Source organism: Neopsephotus bourkii, unplaced genomic scaffold, assembly GCF_033783945.1.
Source record: "Neopsephotus bourkii isolate Nb327-2 ecotype Australia unplaced genomic scaffold, CSIRO-AGI_Nbou_v1 NB_481, whole genome shotgun sequence".
In the NCBI taxonomy this organism is placed as follows: Eukaryota; Metazoa; Chordata; class Aves; order Psittaciformes; family Psittacidae; genus Neopsephotus; species Neopsephotus bourkii.
This window is the reverse complement of record NW_026900982.1, coordinates 906514-934480: the sequence shown is the minus strand read 5'-3', so window position 1 is coordinate 934480 and position 27967 is coordinate 906514. Positions and strand designations below refer to the sequence as shown.

Below are 27967 nucleotides of genomic sequence, written 5' to 3'. Positions count from 1 at the left end.
GATTGCCTGAACGCTTTATTTCCGACTTGAACAGTTCCGTTCCTCGGTGCTGAGAGGCTGCTGCAACAGCGAGACAGGAGGAGAAATAGGCATGGAGTCCAAACCCAGGAGATGGGGGCTTATTCTGTTGGAAGTTCATGGAAAGGCAAGGCTGTGGGGCCAGTGCCATCCCGGGTGCAGCCTGCCCAGTGGGGAGCGCTGGAGCTCACAGCATGGAGGTGAATGCAAACGAAACTCTCTTCCAGCAAGGAGCCACCAGGCCCAGGGTGGCACAGGACGGACGTGCCCAACACACAGCAGCTGCTGCTAAGGCACTTGAAATGAGCAGAAGCCATGAGGCCACTCTCCTTCCTCCCCTGGGTGCTTTGGAGATTAACCTACAGATTGGGGTGTCGCTGGAGAGCCGGCGGCCTCAGCTCGAGCTGTCGGCGCGTCACGGGCGGGCGGTGGGGGGGCCACGCTCACTGGTGGAATTTCTTGCTGGGGTTGTTGGCGTAGTCCAGCAGGAGCTGGCACGGCGTGAACTGGCAGCCGTACACGGCCTCGTACTTGCGCAGCTTGTCCACCAGCTCCCTGGCTCCGTACGAGTCTGCGTACCTGAAGGGACCTGCAGGGACAGGGGGACACGGCTGTGCCAAAGAGGCGAGAAGCACCGAGGGCAAGAGCACTGGATTTGACCACTCCATCCTTCTCCAAAGGAGAGCCCGAGGCTTTCAGCAGGGCAATGCAGGACCTGGTCCCTGCCTGCTCACCTTCACCGAGCGGACACACTTGACTGCTGGGACTGCTCCCTTGCCTCAAAGGGGGGAATGAGAGGCATGGGGCAGCAATACTATCTCACTGCCCAAGAGCCCTTGGTACCCTCCAGCTGCAACCCCAGACTCAGCTCATGGCCACAGGCACCCACCCAGGTTGCAGATGGGTCCAGGAGCACTTTGTTGATGCTCTTGGCTGGGCCCAGCAAGTACCTTGGCCTGAAATGTGCTGTGCACCATGGCTGAGGTTGTCAGCTCAGCTTTATCTGTGTGCTGGGGCACAACTTCTGAATTCTATGTGCAGCATGAGTAGCACTCCAGCAGTGCTGGATGTGTGCCTGCCCAGCCAGGCAACTCGTAGTGGCAAGAGATGAGACACCAGAGCCTCATTTTTCACCAAGCATCATATGGCTGCACAAAAGCAAGCCAGGGATTTTCTCAAACTGCAGGGCCTTTGCAAGTCCCCTTCCCACCTACACCCCACAGCTATCAGGCATGGCCAAAGCTCTTCCTCTGAAGTTCTCCCAGGAAGCACTGATGAGGCTGGGGCCAGCAAGGCTCTGCCTTCTTATTCAAACCTGAAGACACAGCAAATGACCTGGTTGGAGTCCTTTGACCCCACCAGCCATAGCTCTGTTAAACAGCTGTTCCCAGTAGAGGAACTCCACAGGGTCCTTGCCAAAACATCTGACAGCAGCTCTCAGGCTCACTGCTACCTCTCACAGGGTGGGAATGCTGGAGCAACCTCACCAGCTCAGGCTTTAGGTGGGAAAAGGACAGACTGTGGCTCAAACCTGGCCTTAACAGCTGCCTTGCCTCTGGTGCTAGAGCTCACTAGGCAAGCCCGTGACAAAGCTGTTGAACCAAGCCATGCAGCCTAGCCCAGCTGAAGCCCCTTACCTCCCAGGCACGGTGGGAAGCCCAAGCCGAACACAGCACCAATATCTCCCTCCAGGGGGTTGCTGAGGATCCCTTCCTGCAGGCACATGGCTGCCTCATTCACAAACCTCGTCACCAAGCGCATCTGGATGTCCTCCTCAGTGCAGCTGCAAGGAAAGAGCCTGTAAGGGCTGTGCAGGTAACAGGAGCTGGAGGGAGGAGCACATGATGCCAGCATGCAAGGGAGACTCTCTAAAGCCAGGGGGAGAGGATGGGTGCTCACACTGGGGGTGCCCTGTCCACATGTGGATAAGGACTATGCTCTGTGCCATGTCCCAAAGCAGGCACGTAAGAATGGCAAAGGCTTGACCAGGTCAGGGGTAGGAGCCAGCCCACACCACCACTCAAACCCGCACAGCTACTTACACTTCAGGATTGGCTGGCACTTGGAACTGCGCTAAGACCTCGTCCATGGCAGAATTGACGTTCCTGTTCTTCACCCCCTCCTGGTAAACATAAAACCCTTTCCCTGCCTTACGACCTGCCAGGCACAAAATAAGAAAAAGACAGTCACATCCTGCCACACATCCCGTTTGCTCCTGACATCTTTGCCACAGATGATCTGGTGACTCCTGCTGCTGTTAGCACAGCAGCTCCTCTGCACTCCATAGCAAGCCCATTTACTGCCTCACCAAGGACAGAGTGAAGAGGTCCCATGGTCAGCCAAATCCTTGACAAGATGTTGCCACTGTGCCAGGCCCTGGTGTCTTCACTACTACTAGAGGACAGTCAAATAAAACCAAAACTTCTGTGGCTAGAGCAGCAAAAGGACCCTGGGAGCAAGGGACAGAGATGACAAGATCTAAAGAGCAACTCCTCCTGCCAGGAGTCTGGTCACAGCATGGGTCACTGGAGGACGAGAGCTACCATGGTGTATGTGCAGATCCCACTGATGGGCACTACTCTGTTTTGGCATGCTCAAAGCCACAGCTGCCTCTGGCACCCAACAGCATGGCTTCTACCATGTGGATGGAGCTTTTAAAGCTCAGCTCAGGGCTTGTTTCACCTGAGAACATTTATTTGCAGCCACTTGCTCTCTGTATCCTAGGGCACTAGTGCAGGTTTCAGGAAGGGGCCACAGAGAGGTTCATGAGATCTTGTCTGCTGCCTTTGCTTTGGGCAGCATCTCTGCCAGCTGCTGCTGGTTCTGCAAAAGAACGTCTGGTTCCAGCCAAAGGTCTACCCAGGGTACAGCTGGGAGGGATTCCAGACCCATTTCCAGGACTCTTTATAACCGCTCACTGAAGGCAGAAGAAGCTGATGGATACCAGTGCTTTTCCTTGAACAAAGGCAAAATACGTTAAGACTAAAACAGCCTAGTGTCTCACCTAAGAAGCCTTTTTGCACCATGAGCTTGAACAACTCGATGCTGCCTCCTCCAAAGCGCTCGCCAAAGGCCTTGCCAAGGTCCTCAGCCACGTGTGCAGCCACATCTACACCCACCTCATCGATCAACGTGGCAGCACCCACAGGGAAGCCAAAGGCTGTAGAGATGGTGTCTATTTTCTTTGGGTCAATGCCCTCCTGCAGGAATAGAAGGGGAAGCAATGGTATCTCTGGGCAAGTGTCCCAAAACCAGTGTGGAGCAGAAATCCTTCAATCATCTGAGGCCATGGACTGCAACCAGTCCCATTAGCCATCTGATGACTGACAGGAGCAGTGTCGTTGTGCTCACCCCATTCCTGACTCTCCCTGGTGCTGTGTAGGGAGGAGAGACCCTCATTACCACATCCCATCAAACCACAGCTCAGCCAATAGTGGCCTGGGGACAACCACAAGGACTGGGGCTGGTTACCCACCCCCTTTCCTGGCCAGGGCTGGGGTCAGCCTGATCAAGGGCAAGGAGGAAGCAGAGTTTACGTGACTCTGAGGCAGAGGCTCGGTAGCTGATGGGATACACACCTGGAGAACTCGGACCACTTCTGCCAGCATCGGTCCCAGGCACCTGGTGGTGTAGAAGCCAGGCCCATCCTATGAAGTGCAGCAGAAAGGCAGGTGAGTACAAACTGCAGGAACATGGCCCCTCTCAGTAGCATTAAGAACTGCGTTTCATGGCCCAATCTGCAGCTTAGGCACTGACACACAGGACAAGCACACTGAACTCCATTTCTAACAGTATGTTATAGACTGCTAGGACAGGTTTTTTTTATCCTGGAGGGCTCCACAGTGTTTGAAGACCTCCATGAACTCACTCCCTGGAAGTTCTCACCAGAGTGTTTTTATCTGAAACAGTGCTTGGAGGATCCAAGCAGGCTGCAAAAGTCCCATGGCTTCACCAGACCTATCAGGCTGACAAGGGAAAGGGTGCTCAGCACAAGCAGAACTGGCACAAACTGGTTGTTTTAGCTCTGAAACTGCTCATGAAATCAGGAAGCAGGAGATAACCCAAAAACTGCCATGCCAGGAGGCATGTGGGGACGAGGGTTAGAGAAGCAGCACTGTATCTCCGCTTGCTTTCAGAGCAGTTTTTGACAAGCCAGTTTTCCCAGTACCACTGGAGAGACCTGCTCAGCACTGCTGGCAACCTCACACACCAGTGAAAACACCAATCCAGTAACACACTCCTCTAACTGCCTTGAGCCTACTGGATGAACCTCCCACCTAGTGCACTGCTGAGCATGAGCCCAGCTCCACTTGTAGGACCATGAGTTCAACAGCAGCTGTCAGCCTGATGAAACACTTGAAGCCCATGCCTTTTCTGAGGCTCTGCTACCTCCTCCTAGAGACCATAGTAGTTTGTTGTCAGCTGCTGCCTTGCTGTGCGCAGTCTTCTCCCTCCGCTTGGTATAGATCTTTCCCTACACTTACATATGTATTTCTGCCCCCTCTCACACAAGTTTTAAATCCAGAAAGAGGAGGGTTACTGCTCACTGACCCTCTGTCCTTGCCACCTGCCAGGGAGAAGAGGTGGTGAGAATCCTGCCCCGCCTCTGATGCCACTACAGGCTCAAGCCTCCTGGAAGCTGCCAACTCCTCATGCTGGCTGATCAGACTGCACCTGTGCCTCGTGGCCTTCTGTGGCTGCTCCAAAGGACACTTCAGGGATCATATGGGCATCTGTCACCTTCTAACCTCTGTTTTGACTTCCCAGCATGAGTAGCTAATGCCAGTGTACTCACAACCATGTTTCAGCCTCCTCAGTGCACCAGCCTGCCCTTTTATTCATTATCCCAGCTTATATTCTGTGCAGTGCTCCCTCACTCACCTTTACCACGATGACAACCTTGCCCTGTTTGAGGCCAACAGCAACGGCAGAAGCAGCTGTGTCCTGGGATGTTTTGTCTGTGGTGATGATTTCCAGCAGCTGCATTTTGTCAACAGGGGAGAAGTAGTGCATCCCAATCACCTGGCCAGAAGGAAGAGCTCAGGGTTAAGACAGACTTTGGCTCCCAGAGTAATCTGCTATGCAAGTAAAGTGTCCAGCTGCATAGACCCACCATCACCACAGTGCACTATCCATTCAGCCACACGCTCCACTGTATCCCTCTCCAACAGAAATGTTCCCCAACTCCCTTCCCTCCTTGGCTTTCCCAAGGACACATCACACACCCCACAGTTCTTGCCTTACTGAGGACGAAGGGGTAACACAGGACCAAGAGTGCTGATCAGCTCTCTTTATGCTTGTTAATAGTCTGGCAACAAAAGCTGTTTGGGAATCTCAGTAAGCTCAGTCCCCAGGTAAATCACAGGCACTGTGTGACTGCAGGTACTGTGTGAGCTGGCTGGGCAGCCCCATGCCTGGGTGGTACTTCTGCTGAGCATCGAGTGGAACAGCAGCCACAGAAACAGATGTTGATCCAAGTCCCTGTGTTCTGCTTGTCAGTGATTTGTTCCTAGGTTTTTACCATAAGAATCTGCCATTGGAATAATCTCCCTGGGGAACTGGTGACTCCCCAGTGTTGGACACTGTTAAGATTTGGCTGGACAGGGTGCTGGGACATCTAGTCTAGGTCATACTTTGCCTAGAAAGGTTGGACCAGATGATTCACGAGGTCCCTTCTATCTTGATATTCTATGCTTCCTTTTTTGACAATGAAGTGAATTTAAGGATGAGAAGGCATGCTTTGAGAAACTAAATGTGGAGGTAAGCGCTGCCTTCCTCTGGGAACAGCATTTAAGTGGAGATTATTCGGCTGTGTGATTCACTTCCTTAACATGACCGTGTAATCAGCTTGTCACCTTGATGCCTCTGGGAAGCTACTCTTGGCACTAAGATCTGCCAGAGGAACACCTGCTGGAGAGAGCTGCAGACTGAAAAACTAATTAAAGAAAATACACTCATTAGTTAACTGATTTCCTATTAGTTTCCTATAAAGAGTCATTATGCAGTCAATTTATACAGCAAGAGGAAGTTATTTGCAAGTCTCAGTTTGCATTTCCAATGCAACTAAGGTCTGACAGTAAATCAGGAAGAGGCTCATGAACTTGAGAGGAACCTCCAACAGTTACTCTTGGCATCCTGTTCACATAGATCATCTGGAGCCAGAAAAAAACACCCCAGCATCCCTGCAGAAGCTGATTCCATGGCTGACCAATGCTGTGGTTTCAGCATCTCTGAGTTCAGCTTCCAGTCACTGACCTTCCTTCCCTTTTTGTTCCTAGGTTAGTGTCCTCTCCAAGAAGGTGAAAGCATTCTCCTATCATGGCAAATCACTCCTAGGTCTAATCAGCTTATCAAATTAACTGAAGTTGGCTGGAATCGCTTGAGTCCTTCCGCGGCTTCCCTGCCCCATGTGCATTAATGTTTCCTGGAATTGCACTGACCTCCCTTCTGCACCCTGCCTTGATAACATCACACTTGGGGCAAGTCTACCTTCACCCACTTCCTACCTATCCAATATCAGAAGCTCTTTGTTCAATACGTGCACTGGGGGCAGAGGATGAGCTGTTTCATGTTTGAGGAGGAAGTAGAAGTTCCCAGTGCTCACCTCCAGAAGACAGTTTGCCCCTAACACGCAGCTTGGTGCAGAGCAGAACGGGCAGTTGGCACTGGGTACTCACCTTCTCTGGCCTCTTGCTAACAGAAGCAATTTGGCTGATTGGGAGGGCAGACGTGTTACTGGCGAAGATACAGTGAGGAGGGATCACCTGTGGCAGGGGGTGGAAGAGACAGTGTAAACGTGCAGGCTGCAGAGACAGATCCAGTGTGATGTGCAGAGCCCTGAGAGAACAGCACAAGCACCTGGCAATCCTGACAAACAAGACAAACTTGATTTTCTCTGTCAGCATTAGAAACCAGTTCTAAAGCATCAACCCAGATCTGACTTCCCCTGAACTCTCCACAGGTCTGCAAGTCTCAGAGCCCCCATGTTTCTGCCAGACCATCGCAACAGCATTACACATGGCAGAGAGGAACTTCAGAAAGGTGCACAGACCAGATCTTTTACCATCCAGTTACTTCCCCAAGTGTACTCTTGAACAGAAAAGCGCAGTGGTGGGAAGCTAGAGACAGCAGGTAAAGGAATATAAATTGTGGAGATATCAAAAGACATTACTATCATATCAACGTTGTCAGACAAATGGAAGTATTTTTGGAGTGGTTCCCAGGAGTTAGCAAATGTCAGAATTGCCCCATTCAGCTAAAAACTACTGACTCCTTACTGAACAGTAAATACCCTTAGGGAATAGGAAGGCTGCCCTTATCATTTATCCCTCTACTGACATAACTTGCACCAAGCACTAAACTGCAGCACAAAGGAGATGTGACAAACCCAGCAGTGCAGGACAGGACTCCCTTAGTCTCCACCATACAGGGGCCACATCTAGCACAAGCTGCTCAGAAACAATACTCACAGCCTCCACTTCCTTCAGCACTTTATGCTTGATGTTGATGTCCTCAAACACTGCCTCGATCACCATGTCTGCCTTCTCAAAGCCCTTGTAGTCCAGCTGGCCCGTAAGGTTGCTGAGAATGGAGTCCCTCTCAAATGATGTCAAACTCTTCTTCTTCACCTTGCTGTTCAGCCTAGGGAAGGACAGCTTTATCATAGCTCCTGAGCAAGCCAGGCCAGGGTGCTGGAGGTGCACCATGCCAACAAGGGCATCCCTGCCTCCCTCCTGGACCCAAAACACCATCTCCAATCCAGGACTGCCAGTGGCCCCTCCTTCCCCTGGAAAAAGGAGAGCCCTGCTCACACGACTCAGCTGGTGCATTAGTCTGAAAGTCAACTAGTCTGAAGGTTAAGAAGGACAAGGATCTACTGGAGTTCAGCACAGGACTACAAAGATGATTAAGGGACTGAAGCATCTCTCTTATGAGGAAAGGCTGAGAGAGCTGGGCCTGTTTAGCCTGGAGAAGAGATGACAGAGAGGGAATCTCATCATTGTATACAATTATTTTAGGGGTGGGTGTCAAGAGGATGGGACTGCTCTTCTCAGTGGTGCCCAGTGACAGGATAAGGGGTAACAGCTACAAACTGAAACACAGGAAGCTCCATCTGTATACAAGGAACAACTTATTTACCATGAGGGTGATGGAGCATTGGAAGTGGCTGCCCAGCAAGGCTGTGCAGTCTCCTTCTCTGAAGATATTCAAAACCCACCTGGACACAATGCTGTGCAACCCGGTCTAGGTAAACTCGCTTTAGCAGGGCTGTGGGACTGGATGATCTCCAGAGGACCATTCCAACCCCAGCCACCAGGTGGTTCAATCACTGATACACCTGATGATGCACAGCCGAACACTATTATGGCTGAGCCAGGAGGACAGGGGAAAGAGATCCAGCTTTTCAGAAGTGTGACCCAATGCCTCTTCTAAGACGGGCTTTTTGGCAACCAGGATTAATCCCTCCCCTCTTAGCTCTATAAGCTACTGCTGTATGTAAAAACTAAAGCAATGGTCTGTTAGATCATCTACCTACCTAAGGAGCTAAGGCTGAATACACTAGGCCTATTTCATAGCAATATACCAGTATACTGCACAGAAAAGAAAGCACTAAAAGAAAGCACTTCTGTGACATCTGATGGTAGAAGACCCCAAAGGAACAGAGGTGTCAGGAGTTCCTGACTGCTTGAAAGCAATAGGAGTGTTTTGACTGACGGCAGTCCTATTCCATCCCGAGCAAATTTCTTTTAGTTCACGTACCCCTTGAAGATCTGCTGCTGTCCTCTGTCCAAGCCTTGCTGTGCTGTGTCCTTCAGAATGGTTTTTAGCCCTTTATCCACTGAAACCTGTGCAATGCCAGCTCCCATGAGCCCTGCTCCCAGCACTGCCAGAGTCCTGCACAGAAAAGGACCAGGGGACATGCTTAAAGCTAGAAGTCACTGAATTTCCATTGCTGCTGACAGATTCCCACAGCTCCTGTCCACTCAGGAACTATTTTTAGTGAGGTCATGCAAGATTTTACTTGTGGGTGAGACCTCCCAGCTGCAGAGGATCAGCCTTTGGGAGGCTGGAAATCAACCTGTGCTGCTACACTGCTTTTCAGGACTGTAGGCCACTCACTCCAAGAACAGAGATCCTCCAGAGGTCCTCCAACCCCTCCTTCAGGCATCCCATACATGCACTTACTTGACCTCTCGCTGAGGTGCTCCAAACTTGTTCTTCTTGCAGTGAGTCTGCCCGTGGTAAAGTCCTAACAGTGCTTTGGATTCCTTAGTCATTGCAAGGTTGCCAAAGTTCTGGAGGAAAGGGAAGAAGGAAGCAGAGAGTTTGGCATTTAACATCTGTCTCACTTCCAGCACGCACACATCAAGAACATGGTAAGGGGAGAGCACAGCCACAACTGTACAGACTAGTAGCCAAGTTAGAAAAGGAAGAAGGGACAGAGCATATGAATCCTCTGCAGCAAGGCACCTGCTGTGCTAAGCATGGCCTGCTTTGCACCACTGCCTTCCACATAGGCTGCCAAAGAGCAGTAGGGAACTGCTTGTTCAATGGCCTTTCCCTTAAACACTATCATTTAAAGCACCTGAAAAAGTGTACCTCTAAGGCTCCCATCTGGAGGCACAGATTCTGTCAGGGAACAAAAACAGCTTTGGGAGAAGCACTGCCTGGCAGTTCACTGCCATGATGGTAGGCTAGAAATGACACAGCTGCCTTGACCAGCCAGCAGCTGCAGGGTCCCTCAGTGCAGGAGCCACTTCTAGGTCCTCAGCAACAGGACTTATATGGGATCCTTTCCCCCCTACGTGCATCCTGCCATAGCTGGGACCATTGCTCCAGTGGCTTCCAAGTGAAATGGCTCTGCCCTCAGGCTTTGAGAAAAAAAACCTTTAAATAGGCCGGTTCTTACTGACAGCAGTAGCCTGGCACTATTTTCAGAGGATCATAGAGCAGGCAACAAAAACTAAGGCCTGCATAACCTCCCAGCACTCAGCATGAAACAGGAAAGTAGTCAGGAAGACAAAAGACGGCATAATGCAACAGAAAACTAATGCTGTCTGAGCCAAGTCAGCTAAGGAAAGCCATCAAATCAGTGTAGTTTGGAGCAGGCTGTGTCTTCCTTCACCACTTTCCTGCGAGTTAGAGGCTTGTTAAAATATCACAAACACAGAACCTGGAAAAGAATGTGCAAATCTATCCTAGGGGAAAGAGGGAGGCATTAAAAAAGACACGACACTGACACTTATTCTTTAGAGTTCTGGGAAGATCTCCATCCTGCTGCTGTTCTCAGGAAGAAACATTCATTCTTTTCAGTAAGGAACAGAGTATCCCAAGCCTTTTATTCAGCACCAGACCAAACGTGGGTGGAATGCATAAGCAGAACAGACAGGGTATACCCAGGAGATCACTGTTAAGGTAGGAGGCAGACAGCTACATCTCAGACCAGAACACTGTCACGAGGAGAGAGCAAAAGGAGCTACTAAGCATGGCAGGAAAGACTGTGGGATGTGACAGATAGCAGTGTGAGAAGCTGGTGAAAGTTACAGATAGTACTGTGGTGGACAGATGGATTTCACCAGCAGTTACAGGGCAGCGATGTGAGCCATGACCCAAACGCAGAGATAACCAGATGGGAGCGTTGTGGATCTTCTGGGGAGTCAGGTCTTGCAGAGCCTTAAGTGTCAAGGGACCCACACCAGTGACACTGTGCACAGCCAGAAGTACCTCTTCAGTATCAGAAGTAGCGAATTTGAGTGTGGACTGAGTGAGGAAAAACTAATCAGGGGCAGCTTGTTTATTAAGATAAAGACAAGGGCAGAGAAGGGGAGGGATAAGGATGGCTAAAGTTGAAGAAGCACGGGAAAACAAAGATTATGTGTATGTATGTGTATGTGTGTGTGTGTGTGTGTGTGTAATAAAAGGGTCATGCATGAGCAAGCTGCCGGTGAGGACATTTGCCTGCTCAAGCCATGGGCCTGCCCACCACAGGCTGCCCTACCTCCACATTAAACTCTATGCCTATCTTCCTTGGGTATGTCACTAGTAAACCTCAGGCAGGACTGGGTGGCATTTAGGGCATGAGGTCCATGTGCCAGCAGCTGGTCAGACTGGGCGCTGTGGCCAACTGACAGATGAAACATCTACAGACAGCTAATAAGGGGGTGTGTGTGCACATATGAACTTCAAATCTAATCATCTGACCAGGAGGAACAGCATCAATCACCCACACTGGCCATGCCCATGAGCTGTTTGTGTTTATGTGGGTGTCACCACTAAAGGCACCATGCTGTCTGTGCAGCCAGCCATGTGTCATGTGTCTGTGAGCACATGTGTTCACGTAGCTACACCTCTGCAGTACAATATCTCTTCTATGATTGTAACAGCTACTCAGCCTCACTACTGGCTGGACCTACCCGGGGGAAAAGCAGCAAGCAGAGCAAGAGGTGAAGTCTTCTGGGTCTTAAATGCAAAAGACCTGACTTCCCTTAACAGTTGACATTGGTGCTAAACTCAAATGATGTGCCAGGAAAGTAAAGAACTGCAAGAAAAGGAAGAATGATACAGAGGCTTGTTTCACAGAACCACCCAACCACTGAATGGTTGAGGTTGGAAGAGACCTGTGGAGACTTGAGTAGTGGGTTGGGACAAGACAAACCAGAACAGGCTGCTTAGGACTGTGTGTAATTGGGTTTTGAGTACTACCACAAAGGGGGACTCCACAGTCTCTCTGGGCAATCTTCCTGCATTCCATCACCTTTACAGTAAAACAGTTGGTTTGCATATTTAAGTGGAATTTCCCATTTCTGTTTGTGCTCTTATTCTGCCACTAGAATAGGTAAATGGAAAAGTGGAGCCTGGTTCCAACCCTCCTGTACAGAAGGAGGGTTGGATTCTAGCCAGATGATCTTTAAGGTCCCTTCCAACCCAACCCATTCTATGATCTATACACATTGATAAGGTCCCCCCAAACCTTCTCTTCTCCAGTCCCAGGTCTCACAGTGTCTCTTTGTGCACCAAATGCTCCTGCCTTTAATCATCCTTGTGGCCCTTTGCTGGACTCTCTCCATTCAGTTGGCCCAAGCCTGGACTAGTGCATGGGGTTACTCCTCACCAGGACAGCACTTGGCATTTCCCTTCACTCAGCTTCATAAGGTTCCTTTCCACCCTGTTCTCTGGTTTGTTGAGGTCTCTCTGTATGGCCAGTACTAGGCAGTACACTGAACTGGAGTATCTACTAGGAAGGTAAGTTTGACCAAGGGACAAGGAGAGAGAAGTCCTATTTGGGGTGAGAAACTACCACTGAAAAAACTCCCCACCTAACTTTCAGAAGCACCCAAAATCATCAATGGGTGAAAAAGGACCAGCACAAAGTATCTGGACTAGGAAACAGGGTAAATGGCAAACCAAGAATACTGGAGACTTAGCACCCTGAGCAAAGATAACGGTGAAAAAGTGTGACAGAGTAAACAGAGCACTGGTAAAAATTAAAGTTAACTTTTGGAGGAAATGGCTTCTTTGCACCAAATTGTCTGGAAACAATGAGGAGACCAAGAGCACTACACCCACACCTCTGGATACCTGTCCCGTGTGACAATCAGAGGAAACAGAGCTCAGACACATGGAGAAATCACAGACCTGCTCCATGAAACCTGTGTTGGTGAACTCCTCCTGGTCATTCCCTACTCAGAAAGGAAACACAGACAGGAACGAGAAAAGGCATGAACTGTTTTCAGAGATGAAGAACCCTGAAAAGCAGTCCTGTTGTTTAAAAAGGCCTTTTTCACACCGCCACTGCCAGAAGAAGGGGCAGGGAGTGAGATACCATCCTGAGCAGTCTGGGACGAATATTATCCTTTGTGCATGTAAGACACAAATCCCCCTGACTACAGAATTCACTAATTACAGCCAGGGATCTAATCTTCTTACCTGGGATTCAGTGAGGTATCCAGCGTCACGCCCCTGATCAAGACCAGTCTTTACAACCTAGTCAAAGAAGAACAATAAGGATATATCACTGTTAAGTCACATCTGCCAACATCTACACTTTAACAAGATCACTTGTTCAGCTGCACCTCCTGCTTTCACATGTGACTCCTCTCCAATATTCAGGTAACACTTCAGACTTTCTGGGTCTTGTCCATGCTGTTCAAAGCAGAGCTATGGAACACCTTGTCCTTCTAGCACATAACGGGTATGATGGCAAGGGGGTTTCCATCAGGTTCATTTTTACACATACCTTGTGGTTTTAGGAACTGTTTTTCAGTAGGACTGTGCTCCTGTAATGTCCCCGCTCTCAGAGTCAGAGGGGGACATTCACAGGTCTTAGAGAAGTCTTGGCAACAACTTTATAGTATAATAAGGATTCAACCATGGATTGTGCCTGTAAGTAACACAATGCCTGTGTAACCTGGGGAACTAACTTTTTAAGTATGGTGTGGTTCATGCTATGAAAGCAGCAATTTTTATTTTCTTAGCTTCAAACAGATTCACCCAACTCTTTGTAAACTAAAACTGCAGCTGAAAGTTTCATTTAGGCAACGTATTCCAGCTAAGCCTCCCTTCAACTGGGATTCTTGATCTACCTCTTACTGGTGCCAGTATCACCTAGATTGGCAATTGTATTCTGGGAAGCTATTCTGAATTTTACCATGGTTGCTTGATGCATCACAGTCAGCATGCACTAAGGCTAATCTGTGAAGATCAGGATATAAGACTTGGCTAAGAGAAATGAACTACCTTCCCTCCATCTGTTGCCATGTTATCCCACAGATCCACCATCACTGTAGCTTCTTACACCTCACAGTGGTGATTACCTCAATGATCTTTAATGGAGCGGGGTAGAGTCCTTTGGTTTGTTTCTGAACTTTGCTCTCCACTGTCTTGTAGACTTGCTGCCTCACAAATGGAAGAGCCATGGCATAGTCTGTTATCTCTGCAAGATGGACAAAACATGTCTCAGCACAGTGCTACATGCACAATCAGCCTTTAAATGATTAACCAGGAGTATAGGTGTGAATGTCACATTTCTACACCAGAACCTCAGCCCCAGGTAGCAGGGTCTGCTCAGAAGGATTTCTATGGCTTGTTTCAAACAAGTCTCTTTTCGGGCTGCAGCATCCTCCTAATACAACTGGTGACAAATGGAGCTATGGGGAGCTCTTGCACAGAGATGTCACCTTTTCTGGGCTCTAACTATGTAAGGGCTCCACTAACGAGGATTAGGGCAGAGCAAACCCACATGTCTCTTCCCACTTGATTACACAAGCTTGGTACAGAACTTGCTACTAAAACTTCGAAGATGGGTAAGTCCTCTGGTGGCAGCTGCTGAGGCTTGAGTTCTCTTGAGGCTTGGCTCCCTTCTTCAGGAGCAGCGCCATGTGCAGCTCTGGCAATGCCACCTCAAGATAAGCAGAACAATGTTTTCTCTGCTAACCCACCAGGCTCAAGAGATGACTACAACATGAAATAACTTCGTTTTTCAAATTGAATTAAGTAGGAGCACAAACAAAGACATGTGAAGAAAGCTGGATTATACTCTCTACAATCCCTTGGCATCTGCCACAGTGCCTACAGACTTACTCTGTACTAGCCCTTTGGATCTTTTGGAAGACACAGTCCTGTTGGCTAGTCCTCTGGCAAAGCCAATGGCTACCTCCTCTAAATACTCAACTGTTCGTGCTTCTGGAGCCTTCACACCTGGCCCTGTGAATAAAAAAGGAACTCGTGAGAACATGCAGCAGAAGTTATCACTCATAGCTGAGGATGCGGAGGAGCAAGGGTAAGACTAGCAACATGACATTCCTTTGAATTATCACCACTCTATTCCCCACACCTGCATGACTTTTCCTGCTGATGAACAACGAGGGAAAGGCTCAGACAACTATACCAAGGCCCCAAAGCATGTATTATACATGGCTTTATACACAAATGCCAAAACACCAGCTCCCAAAGGGAGCACACAGCATTATGCCACTTAAACATCAGCGCTACTTTCACAGAACCATAGAATAGCTTTGGAAGGGGACGTGAGACCACCTGCTCTGGCGTGCTGCTCAAAGTGGGGTCAAGTTCAAAGTTAAAGCCAGCTCTGGAATTACATCAGGCTCCTCAAAGACATATTCTGCCAGCCTCTGAAGGACTCCAAGGATGGAGGTCCCATCACCTCTCTGGACCCCTGCTTCAGCACCTGACCACCTTTTCTGCAAATTGTGCCCTTTATTCCTCAACTTCTTATTTAATTTAATTGCAGGCACTCCTGGATCCCAGCAGAACTCCAGTGTGCTGCCTGCCCTCCCTCTTGCTGCACCTCTCCTTTCTTACATGCTATGGTAAGTCTGTACAACCCTGTTGGTATTAAACATACAGATGACAGTTGCAAAGCAGTGTATCCCTGAAAATTACCTGTCCTGGAGCTGATGTCCAGTGAAACCTCCACCTCTGGCCTCAGTTGCAGGAAATCTCTCACTTGCTTTAGCTAGTGCAACACCCAGCCTAACTCAGAGCTGTCCCACAAACAACGAAGCAAGCCACCACAAAATGAGTTTTAGCAATCTCTGAGGGTGGTTGCACAATTTCCAAGCACAGAACTGGTATCATCAGACAAGAGGACGGACTGCAGCACTGAAGGGCAGTTGTGTGAACTTGCTAGAAGCACAATGAGTCATTAATGAAAAAGCAGTGCCCAGTGACTCTGCGTGGGCCACCACGAAGAGCCTGCAGGTAAACCTGCACCCTTAAGGCTGCCTCTGAACTAGAAGAACAAACCTGTTGAGGTTACAACTCTATCATACAGCTGCACAACCTCATTAACCTTCACTGTAAACTGCTCCAGCCACACCCAGATGCTCCACAGAGTCCTCACAGCAAAGAAACCACCACAGCAGACAACTACTCCATGACACAGGAGACAGTCAAAAACCAAAAACTGAAACAGAAACCCCCCCTCCTCTTTCACCTCCCACTATTCCCTCCCTCCACCATGAGCTGAGGTCTTGACAGAATCACAGAATAGTTTGGGTTGAAAGCAACCTTAAAGCTCATCCAGTTCGGGACACCTTCCACTAGACCAGGTTGCACCAAGCCCAGTCCAACCTAGCCCTGAACACTGCCAGGGATGGGGCAGCCACAGCTTCTCTGGGCAACCTGGGCCAGGGCCTCACCACCCTCACAGGAAACAACTTCTGCCTAAAAGCTCATCTCAATTTCCTCTCTGTCAGGTTAAAGCCATTCCCCCTTGTCCTGTCCCTACAGGCCCTTGTCAAAAGCCCGTCTACAGCTTCCTTGTTGCCCCTTTAGGCACTGGAAGCTGCTCTAAGGTCTCCCTGGAGCCTTCTGTTCTCCAGGCTGAACAAGCCCAGCTCTCTCAGCCTGTCTCCATAGCAGAGGTGCTCCAGCCCTTGGAGCATCTTTGTGGCCTCCCCTGGACTTGCTCAAAGAACTTCAAGTTTCATCTCTTTGCACATAAATCTTGAGAGCATACACTCAGCAAACCACAGACACTGCTGCCTGCTGGAGGGTCTCTCAGCAAGAAGCAAATAAAACAGCACGTACATTTTGACCAGATCACAAAAGCTCGCTATTGGGAAGTCTCACTCATGCCCTGGCAGTATGACAAATCCAGTGTAGAGGAAAACAGTCCAAACAGAGCAACATCTTTTATGTTACAGGCAGCACATAAAAACTTAATACAGACCTGCTGCATAATCTACATTTCAGCAACGCCCAGGGGATCTGAGAGAATTTCTTGGAAATCTGAGAGCATCTGGGATGGATTTCTGAGCTCCAACCTTACTTACTTCCAAATTCTCTTCCCACCACCAGATGCAAATACCCAATTTCTCCCTTCCACTAGCGTGGAAGTACTGAACTTTGATACTACAGCTAAAGAATACAGCTGTTTATTTGTAAGTCTGAGCTATAAATCTACTCAGGAAAGGTGATCAAACCCACATATGTGGCTTTACTTTACTTGCAGTTATCTCCCAACATTTTGCTGTGTCCTAACCTGGGAACTCCAAGCGGTTGACTCACATCTGCTTTCCTATATAAATGGCACATGCCAGAATTAGATCTGGGCACAGTAGTAAATACATCAAGAGCATGCTGTAGAGCTCCCTACTGAAAGACAGCTGACTGCACCCCATGGAATTGCCTCCTGATTAATGCTGTATCTCTCTTCCAAAGCTTTGTATAATCAGTTAAAACATTATCCTCCATTTAAAGCTGCTTTCCCCCAGACATTCAGAATGAACATGCAAATACTCAGCAGAAAGCCTTCTGGCACTGGCTGCTATTTGAATGAGCAAGAAATGCCTCTAATGCCTGCACATAAATTGCTTTTTGTGTTCCTCCTACGTGCTTATCTGGTCTGAGCTAGGATTGCAAACAGCTCTTCACAAAGTTCAGGTTTCCTTTAAGGAAGCCATTGTAATCATTGGTATAAAAAGCCACACTGGCTGTCTCTTAAAAGCCAATTCACGTTTGAGCAAGTATACAGCACTGAAGTTTACTCAGGCAATTTTAACTCAAGCCTGGGTACCCCTGGTCTGTTTTGTAAGTGAGACTACAGCTAAAGATCCAGCTGAACACTGGCATACGAGAGAACACACACAAAGGCTTCCATAGCATTACTCAGGGCAAGCAGCAGCACCTTTCCTTTTTGTTCATTTTATTTTCACCTACTGCAGGAGCCACGGCTACCAGGGTACTCTGACCATGCTCTGCCTGGGGAAACCAAGCTCATCACCCTGCTACTCTGTGGCAGCACCAGCTGACAGTCTAACTCCTGGTATCCAGTCTAACTCCTGGCTGCAGCTGCTCAGACCTTTCAGAGGAGGCTGTGGAGGGCTTGCCCCTTCATTTAGTCACCTTCCATGAAAGCTGTCCTAGGGAAGGAAAAGCAGAAGCAAGAAATTATTCAGTAGCCCACTCAGCACTTGGAAATATGCATTTTGCAAGGAATTTCTCCATCCAACTGAAAGCTGGTTGACAATTCAGAGCACCTAAGCCATGGGGCTTGGCTTCTTCTCAAGATCTTGTCACAGAGATTAACATCTGCAGGCTGCATACACGCAGACATCAGTCATCTGTTCTCCTTTCATTATGGGTTGTAATCTGTCCCCCTGACATGATAAATGAGGAATGCAGGCTCTTATCTGTATAATCAGTTCATGCAAGAGAGCCATCAGCAAGCTGCCCTCTACATTAACCTTTCTTTACTCACTTAGCTTTAGCAGGAACCTGACATTTCAACGTTCCCATGCAGATGCTTCTGAAAAGGGAATAGAGATTGCACTGCAGAGCATGCATGGCAAGGACTTTGTAGTCCATGCTTTGCCCTCACTAAACTGCTGGCTGCACCAGTTGCTTCTTCACACACTTCAGTAAGGTGGTAAACTGATGGGCAGCAGATCAAGAAACTTAGAGGAATCATGTCTGACCTAGCGGGTCCACCAGTTGGTCAACCAGACCCATCTTCTTTGCTTTGTCAGCACGGATGTTCCTTCCAGTCAGCATCATATCAAAGGCAGCAGGAAGTCCCACCTGGAAGGGCAGAAAGGGGATTTCAGAATGGGAGTATGCCATGTAGCAGAAGGGGCTACTGAGTAAAGTTCTTCTCTTACTTACCATCTTTGGCAGCCTCTGAGTGCCCCCTGCCCCTGGCAGGAGACCCAGTAACACTTCAGGTGTTCCCAACACTGTTCTCTTGTCCTTTGTTGCTATTCTGTAGTGACAGGCAATGGCAACCTTAAGAAGGGAAAAAGAAAAACAAAGGTTTCCTTGTGAAAGACCACAGAAGAACTGAGTGGGCATCCATCACAAAGGTCTGTTTTACACACTGCCTCAGCTTTCCTCCCACCCCTACCTCAACTCCCTAATTCAACTGCCCCAGTTCCCTCTGTTCTCACTGATGGCTGCTTCTGGCAGAAGTGCACATGAGCAGATGATAGCAGGTAACTATGACATGAACATGAAATACCAAGCTAAGCCAAGCTACTTTTAAATCTCATCTAGGCCATCAAGAGCTAAATTCACTCATTACACTGACAGCATAGCCCCATATGCAGATCAGCCATGATACTTGGTTTATCGCTGGATCATCAGGTCCAGATCCTTTACCATAGTGCTTGTTAAAAGCTGTGACTGCTTGAGAAATCAGAGTGCAGCTGAAGAGACTCCATTCCCACAAGGTTATTCTGTTTTGTTAACAGCTTTGCACCAAGAATTACCCCAGACTCCTTCAGGTTACAAAACCCTTAATGGAGATTATGAAGCAAATACTGCACACAGCTGAAGCAAGAGGCAAGAGAGTGAGCAGAGTACACAGGCCAGGGTGGAGCCTGGCCAGGTTACCCATGCTCATCCCACTCACCACAACCTCTTAAAGAACAGAAGTTGCTGGGATACAAGCCTCACTTCATCTGAAAAGCAGCAATTTCCAGCCTGTGCTCTGCCAGCAGCATTCATCCAGATCCAATGCCTGCCAGAAACAGCCAGTTTTCTCTGGGATGCTCTCATCTAAATACTAGCCTGGCCCACATGGATTCATATTTGGTTAGCTCTCAACAGAAGCAGAAAAATTAGCATGGCAGAGTCCTGAAGCACAACCAAGCCATTAACTTGCCACCAACTCATTGGAATGGATATAATGAACCCTCATCCTGTCTCAAATCCCTCTCACAGTAAGCAGTCCTGGAGGCATCATTTGGATAGTTTGGAGAATCAGCACTATCAACTTCCTCTCCTGCTTGTCAGACCCAGAATTGTGCAGTACCTCCAGTCCTCCTCCCAGGCAGGAGCCACTGATGGCAGCAACTATGGGCTTTGGAGACTGCTCAATTTTTTCTAGCATCTTCTGTCCTTCCTGAGAGAGCTGAGTCACTTCCTGAGCAGTCTTGCAAGCTTCAATCATGCTGCAGTGAGGCAGAAAGACTGATGAGAATTGGAAAGGCACTGTGAAAACAGCAGTAAAATGAGAGTGCTTCAAGGAGTTTGTTCCTTTTTTCCCCACAAAGCTCCAGTGACTGACAGACAGGCAAGAGCTATTTAGTCCTCCAGCTTTACATTAACAGACAATACAGGAAGACTACTAAATTCAGTGGGTTAAGCCACTGCATGCTGACACTGGGCTGCGCCTGCAGGCACTGAATGAGTTTCCTTGTGTCAGAGCTTTGAAAGACTTTGGGGAAGAGGAGAAAGGGTCATAGGAAGTCTCAAAGCACTTGCAAGAAAGGGTGGAGGGGGAGAGCCCAGGATCACTTTTTAAAGGAGCAGATGGCCAGGGCTCTGATGCTGCACTCTGCCAATTAGAGGCTCCCTGTGCCAGTTATTCTCATGAAGGTCAGCAGTGCTTGCCAAGCTGGTGTAGTTCAGGAGGCTCCTAGCACTGAGACCATCAGGCCCTTCTTAAACACAGCCTGTCCTTTTGATCTGCTTACATGCAGTGCTTCCTTCCCACTACAACATGTATCAAGTCTCTGCCCTGAATATGGCCAGCCAAAAAGGTTTCAATGGGTGTCTCCCCAGTCTCCCTACTTTCCTCACAGGTTTCTGGCTTTTAATGACTTTAAACAACTATTTTCTCCTGCCCAATGTCAGGACTAGGAGCAGTTGTGCTCCAGATCTCAGCAAGAGCACCAACACAGTTTGCCCCACACCCTGCCAAGGCTACCCAGGCTGAATTGCCTGGGAGGCTGCTCACGCTCCTCGCAGCACAGCGCCAATTCCTGCCTAATCAAGGGGCCATGCTGGCAGACTGCCAGGCACTCAAACTCAGCTTAAATGAAGTCCTGAATGTAAATTATCTGCTCTTGTTGTGTCCCAGACCAAAGGACAGTGCTCACCCCAGAGCCAGCATGGGTTTCTTTGGCTGAACCCCAGCACGCAGGAAGGAGTGACCAAGTGTTACAGCCAAATGGGGTTTCATGACTTGCCATGTTCCTTTTTATAGAATCACAGAATGGTTTGGGTTGGAAGGGACCTTAAAGCTCATCCAGTCCCAAGCCCCTGCCACAGGCAGGGACACCTTCCACTAGACCAGGTTGCTCCAAGCCCCGTCCAACCTGGCCTTCAACACTGCCACGGATGGGGCAGCCACAGCTTCTCTGGACAACCTGTGCCAGGGCCTCACCACCCTCACAGGGAACAACTTCTTTCTAAGACCTCATCTCAATTTCCCCTCTGTCAGGTTAAAGCTGTTCCCCCTCGTCCTGTCCCTGCAGGGCCTTATCAAAAGCCCCTCTCCAGCCTTTTTGTCAGCCCATTTAGGCACTGGAAGCTGCTCTAATGTCACCCCAGAGCCTTCTCTTCTCCAGGCTGAACAAGCCCAGCTCTCTCAGTCTGTCTCCATAGCAGAGATGCTCCAGCCCTCAGAGCATCTTTGTGACACTCTTCTGGACTTGTTCCAACAGGTCCTAACTTCATTTGAGCAGGTTACGCATCCTGTGCACACAGATTTGAGACCTAACTTGAAGTACTGTATACAGTTCTGGCATCCTCAACATAAAAACACATGGATCTGTTGGAACAAGTCCAGAGGAAGCCACGAGGATGATCAGGGGACTGGAGCACCTCCTGTATGAAGACAGGCTGAGAAAGTTGGGGCTCTTCACCCTGGAGACCTCCTAGCAGCCTTCCAGTATCTGAAGGGGGCCTACAAGGATGCTGGGGAGGGACTCTTCATTTGGGACTGTAGTGGCAGGACAAGGGGTAACAGGTTAAAACTTAAACAGGGGAAGTTTAGATTGGAGATAAGGAAGAAATTCTTTACTGTGAGGGTGGTGAGGCACTGGAATGGGTTGCTCAAGGAAATCGTGAATGCTCCATCTCTGGTGGTGTTCAAGGCCAAGCTGGACAGAGCCTTGGGTGACATGGTTTAGTGTGAGGTGCCCCTGCCTATGGCAGCGGAGTTGGAACTTGATGATCTTAAGGTCCTTTCCAAACTCTCACTATTCTATGATTTTGTTTGCAGTCTCTGCCTCACCCCTGGGGATACATCAGTGACAAACTGCTCGGCCTTCACAGTGTACTCAACCTGGATGCTGGACTTCAGAGAAAGCTCCATCAGTGTAACTTCCAACACCCCAATACTTACGTAATATCTGCTCCAGCAATGAAAGAGCCTGGCTTTGCAGAGATGAGGACAGCACTTTTGACAGCTTCGTTGGCCCAGATCTCATTCATTACCTCAGTAAACTCAGAGTTTAGTTGTTTGGAGAGAGTGTTCACCTGAAAACAGCAAACAAGCATTGTAAATAGGGGGACCAGATGATGGTGGAGTTTAGCCTGAGATTAAGTACTCAATTATTATATCATCAGAAAACTTGTACAGACAACAGACTGACAATAAAAAAGCAAAGCCAATGGTAGCTCTGAGTGGGTCTTCCAAGCCAGTATGAGCTGCAGTTCTATGGTCTTTCAGTATCTGCCTTTTGGGAAAAAGAAATAAAAAAGGACTAGACTACCCAGGAATCTGCCCAACAGCCAGTGCATTGCTTGGCACAATTATAACACTTCTGAGGTGCTTAAACTGAGCCTAGATTTGCTATAAAAATTAATTCACCCTGTGTCATAACACAATGAGAAAAAAACCTTCCAAGATGAACCCTGCAGCAGATCATCAAATAATCTGCTATTAAAAGTTCCTCCTTAACCTCTCCAACAGTGGGTTTGTGACCTCAAACACAGATTTTATGAGCTGTTTTTTTCTCTATACAACATACACTCTTTAACCATCTTGAATGCAAGAACTTAATATGTTTTTAATAAAATTTCAGACCAGTTAGCTTAGTACACACAAAACATTTCCATGAGGCATTTTCAGACCTCTCATTAAACACTCCAGTACTCATCTTCCTATTTCTGCTTTGCTCATAACATTGAAAGGCTACGTTAGGGCAGCTCTTAGATTAGACCTTTCAATGTCTTCTCTGTACCACTGCTATTCCAGTTATTTCTACTGACATGCCCATCCACCACAGCCAGGTAAAACAGCACCTTTGAATTTGGTGTGTGGAAGCGTACAACAGCAACATCTCCTTTGATGTCATAGCTAACGTGGGTTCTAGCTGGAAACAAACAGAAACATGTTATCAGCTTATGCTCAGCGGGTTCCAAGCAAGCAAGCTAAATCACATAGTAAAGCTTTATACTTACTCTGAAGAGCAGTGGAGGTGGAGATGTTACGGCAAGCATAACCTAAAGAAAAGATGTTGCAGATATTAAAGGAATTCTCAGTAGTCTCTGCTTAACTCTCCTTTATTAATGCATCTTCCCATCTCCCCTCATCTACTGAGGACAGCATTTCAGAGAATCCTGAGTATGAGCCAGTTCCTTCTCTCACAGCCTGACCTGTGCCACCACCAAAGTTCAGCAGATCCCACACTACTGAAGTGACATTTGCAGCAGAGTCCATCCTGGCAATGCCAGACTGAGAGCAAAGAAAAGAATCAAAGCTTTCTTCCCAAAGAGCTGATGAGAGGTAGCAGGTGGCACACAGGGGTGTTCTGCCTTTTGGATGCATGGTTCAACATTTCCTCACACGCTAAACCAGAGACCTTGCTACGCTTTGGTGGGTTTCCAGCCTATGAGCTAACTTGTCTGCAAATCAAACACAACTGCCCTAGAGTATTTCTGCAAAACCATGCTCTGGGGCCAGGGAATTGTGCCACCCAAAGTATTACCCCACAGAGCTCCAGGTGCACAGCTGGTGAGACGCAAGAAGAGCACACAGTATTTATTCTCACCTTCCTCTCTCAATAAGGTACTCAATCTGTGTCTACTAATTACACATGGAAGCCCCAAGACAAACTTGTCTTGTTTCAAAGCACTCAAAATTCAGATCACTGTATGAACAAGTTCTGTCCACAAGAGAAATGCCACTTCTCTCACTCATAAATCCCAGACCTCCTTTTTGTGCTGAGAAACTGTATCTGGCCTGATGACCTCTCGGTACATGAATGAATCTCAGTTCCATTCAAGCGACCTTGATCTCTGACACAGATCCTAGGCTGAATCCCTGCCAAAGCTCTGTGAAGTCTGAAATCTAGTAAAAGCATTACTTCTTGAGGACCACATGCAAATCTACAACTGGAACAGTGCCATTTAGCTTGGAGAGGTTTACTGCTTGACGCTGATAAAATATTTAGGAATGAAACATTTACATTCCCAGAAGCAAGGAGGCAGAAAATCCAGTACAGGGAAAACAAGCTTAAAACCTCAGCCTGCACCTCACCAACAGGTGGTTCCCCCTTCCCACAGCCCTGTCACACGGGCTCAGGGATGGAGTTCTGCTGCACTTTGGCCTTCTTTCCACTTTGTCTCCAGTGCTGGCAGTAGGGATTGACCTTTGTTCTCCATTCCCTGAGCACAGGATACACTATGCGACGCTATGGGGATGGAAATTCAGCGTCAGTCTGTTCTGGCAAACGGGGCTCTGTGTGCATGTGCACGTCATGTGCCCCCCACACCATTTTATAAACAAAGAGTGAACTGGTTTCCACTCCAAAGCTGCTTTAAAGTATTTTTTGATGAGGGCAATCTCCAGATTGCCACTGCTGTAGCCAACATTAATTTCCCTGAACTTTTTGAACATGGAAGTCAAGTACTCCTGAAAATAAGCACTGACGTTCTTGTCCCACAAAACCAAATGTGGTTTCTCTGATGATAAATACTCCCCTGCAGAATATGATGCACTGTTAACAACACTATTTTAACCCAATAAAAGCCACACAGCCCTACTACCTTAAAAAAGAAGGCAAGGACTGAACTATCTCACTGAACTCCCTCACTTCATTCCCATATTGCTGCCCACGGCTAGGCATAGCCAGGAGAATCAGACCAAACAACTCTCAGCTGCAAGGCAAGTGATGTTTTCCTTCCTTCCCCTCAGTCAGGCACCTGCTAAGGCTGAGAGCAAGGCACTGATGGGGTAGTAAAAACTATACTGCATGCAAAGCAATGTCAATTCCAAATAAAAGGGGAATGGATTAACTTTTCTCTCTTTCTACCATCTAGCATGCTTTCCTCTTTCATATCAGTTTCCAAACAGTCTGCTTCCATGAAAACCTTAAACCTTGAATTCACTTTGCCTTTCAGTTCAAGCAAAACAAGATATGAAGTAGGGGAAAAAAAACAACCCAACATCAAGGGCATGACCGAACCAACCTCGCTACATTTTAATATGAACTCTTTTCAGGTTCTGCCATCAGAGTAACAGCTGCTTAATACTTGAGTGAGGTTTCTTTAGCCTGACAGTATTTTATTTTAGAGCCCAGAATACTTGGGGAAAACATCTTCCACATTTAAAACTAAAAGCACAGTTATTTGATCACAGCCACAGTGCATCTGCTTCAGGCCTGGATTCATTCAGCTGCACAATGGTGACTTGCCAAGATTGGAGCCAGAAAAGTCCTCCCTCCAAATGCTGAAGGAAGCAGCAGCAGGCCAGATGTATGCTTCTGCTATTCCACTGACAGTCATTCTAGAATTAAAAGCTTTGAATATTGATTCCATTTTCACTACTTCACTCACTCCAATTAAAAGACCATCTAAACATGGACACCAACACTTCAGACAGATGCTCCTGGGACTTGGCCAGGAGCTTGGATGCAGCAGAGAATGGAAACCACTCCTTTCACACATTCGAGCCAGGACCTGTTTCTTCTCACTTTCTCTTTTCCCAGTTATTTCCTCAGCTGCTTCCCTTGGCACTTCCCACCTTTCCACTCACCCAGATGTGGCATGCCACTTGAAGTGGGAACAGCATCCATGGTTCAGGAGAAAAGCCTTCCTGCAGTCCTGGACCAAGCCAAGCGTCAGCAGAGCAAACCAGCTGAAGCTCAGGATGCCTGCCAGTGCTTCCAGCCTGTACCTGCGAGCCGACGGCACTAAGTGTCGAGCTATGAGATTGGGAACTTTTAACAACCTGAGCTTCCCTATCCCCTGTGGGGACCTGCCAGCACACGGCATGTGGCTCAGCAGGTACAGCCAGCTCTCAGCTCACAGTCTTCTGCCTGCTTGTTGCCTTTTGCATACTCTTTGGCCTGTCTTGGCAAGGTTTGCATCCAGTTTAACAAACACTTTCTTACAGCAGAGCACTGCTGCTAATTAGGGCAAGTGACAGCGTCTTCATCACAGCTCCCGGACTGTTTGTGATTGATGAAGAATTTTGTTAGTTGTAACAAGGACTCCAATCAAGAACAGCCTGGAGCTGCCACACTTCACAGAATCCTAGAATCCCAGGTTGCAAGGGACCTCAAGGATCAGCTGGTTCAAGATGACCTAGACTGGACGGCCCAGCACCCTGTCCAGCTGAACCTTATCAGTGTCTAACACTGGGGAGTCACCTCTTCCCTGGGAGATTATTCCAATAGCTGGCTGTTCTCACGGTGAAAATTTTTTCTCTTGTGTCCAGCTGGGATACCCCCAGGAGAATTTGTGCCCATCACCCCTTGTCTTTTCCATGGGATTCCCTGCAAAAAGTTTCTGTCTTTTTTGTACTGGCCCTTTAAACACACTGAGACAGTTCTGCTTGTTAATCTATTGCAGCACCCTGCTCCTGGAGCAGCCGGCTTATGTACAAACTTACTCCAACACTGCATGTAGGACAGGTATTAAGTTTAAACAAAACACTGCCAGGTTTCAAAGCGCAGAAACAAGAACTGGTTCCCAATGGCTCTCAGCCTTGCCCTTCAACCTTCCTAGGGGAAAACGGTGCCTTCCAGCTTTGGAGGCTCTGCAAGAAAGCACTACGACGACCCAGCACTGCAAACAAGCAGAGTGCCTAGATCCTGCCCAGGTTGGCAGATCACAAAGGAGCATTAACCAACAGCTGAGATGCCTGTATAGCAAAGTAAAGCCAGATCCTGGCACGCATGGAGATGCTGATATGCCTAGAGGCATCCCACCCATACGGGGATCCCCCCTTCCCATAGATACACCTGTATGCCTGGAGGACAGCCCAAGGATCCAGACACCCAAGGACATGGGGACATTCTCCCCCCTCCAGGGGCATCGGGAACACCCACACATGGAGACAAGGACACTCTCTCCCTGGGGATCAGCTCATACACCGAGGATAGTCCTGCCTCCCACCAAAGCAGGGTCACAGGGTCCCCCTCCCCAGGGCCATGGATGGATTCCCAGAGCATACCCATGTACAAGGACATGGGAACCATAGCCGAGCACACAAAGACAAGCCTGTCTTAGGGACCGGCATGGAAATATCTCCCCTGTAGGCGCACCCACACACCGCGGTGGGAAACCGGGACGCGGAAGCACAGACACCTGCCCAGGGGAAACCTTGGAAGGGGATACGGACAGGCCAGGGATCCTCCTGCGCGATTCACGGGCCGCAGGGACAACACCCTGGCGTGGAACACAGGCACACACAGGGAGAGCCCCGCGGCGGCAGCGCCCACCTCACACCTGCGGCGGAGACCGGAACGCCCTCCGCCCATACCTCAAAGACCCCTCCCCGGTAACAGCCCGTTTCTCGCAGCCGCCCCCCACTGACACTGAGGCCGCACTGGCCGGTGACCCCCACCCCATGATACCCTGCCCTGCCGCACCCCGCCACAGGCCCGTCCTCACGCATGCCCCCCTCTGCGACACCGCGTCCCGCACCGCCACCCTCACGGGAAAGCACCCCACCCCGAGAGACCGCGCCCACTGCCCCGCCGCCGCACCCGTCCCCCCGGCGCGGGAGGCGGCAGCAGCACCCGCCGCAGGGCCCCGTCTCACCCGCGGGCGGTGGGCGGCAGGACGGGCTGTACTTGGCGGCCGCTGTGAAGCGCCCCAGGCTGCCGATAGCACGCACCGCGGCCGCCATCTTTCCTGCGCGCGAGGTCGAATGAGGGAGAGGCCGCTCGGGGGCTTGGACGCGCCGTCCCCGCCCTGCCCGCGGCTGCCTGAGGAGCTGCCTGTACGCTGCGCCACCACTGGCTGCCAC

General features: G+C 49.0%; 1 protein-coding gene across 1 annotated transcript; it reads right to left on the bottom strand.

The window, feature by feature from the left end:
• HADHA (hydroxyacyl-CoA dehydrogenase trifunctional multienzyme complex subunit alpha) lies at positions 1–27967 on the bottom strand. The gene is made up of 20 exons (XM_061350207.1): positions 27760–27967; positions 23173–23214; positions 23014–23084; positions 22112–22245; positions 19793–19931; positions 18646–18765; positions 18459–18561; positions 14599–14721; positions 13833–13951; positions 12946–13002; positions 9205–9314; positions 8779–8913; positions 7488–7659; positions 6696–6782; positions 4900–5040; positions 3597–3665; positions 3023–3218; positions 2061–2175; positions 1656–1801; positions 1–607 (listed from the first exon to the last, which is right to left on the bottom strand). Exons 1-20 carry the CDS (start codon positions 27845–27847, stop codon positions 462–464), a joined length of 2313 nt encoding a protein of 770 aa, XP_061206191.1. The 5' UTR covers positions 27848–27967; the 3' UTR covers positions 1–461.

What these genes read in the sequence shown, in the direction of transcription:
- HADHA (XM_061350207.1), bottom strand. Translation starts at nt 27,847, where the DNA reads ATGGCGGCCGCGGTGCGTGCTATCGGCAGCCTGGGGCGCTTCACAGCG. An exon ending in CTGCCGCCCACCGCCCGCGG is followed by an intron (nt 23,215 to 27,759) that starts GTGAGACGGGGC and finishes TCTTTTCTTTAG; the next exon opens with GTTATGCTTGCCGTAACATC. An exon ending in GCACCTCAGCGAGAGGTCAA is followed by an intron (nt 8,914 to 9,204) that starts GTAAGTGCATGT and finishes TTTTCTGTGCAG; the next exon opens with GACTCTGGCAGTGCTGGGAG.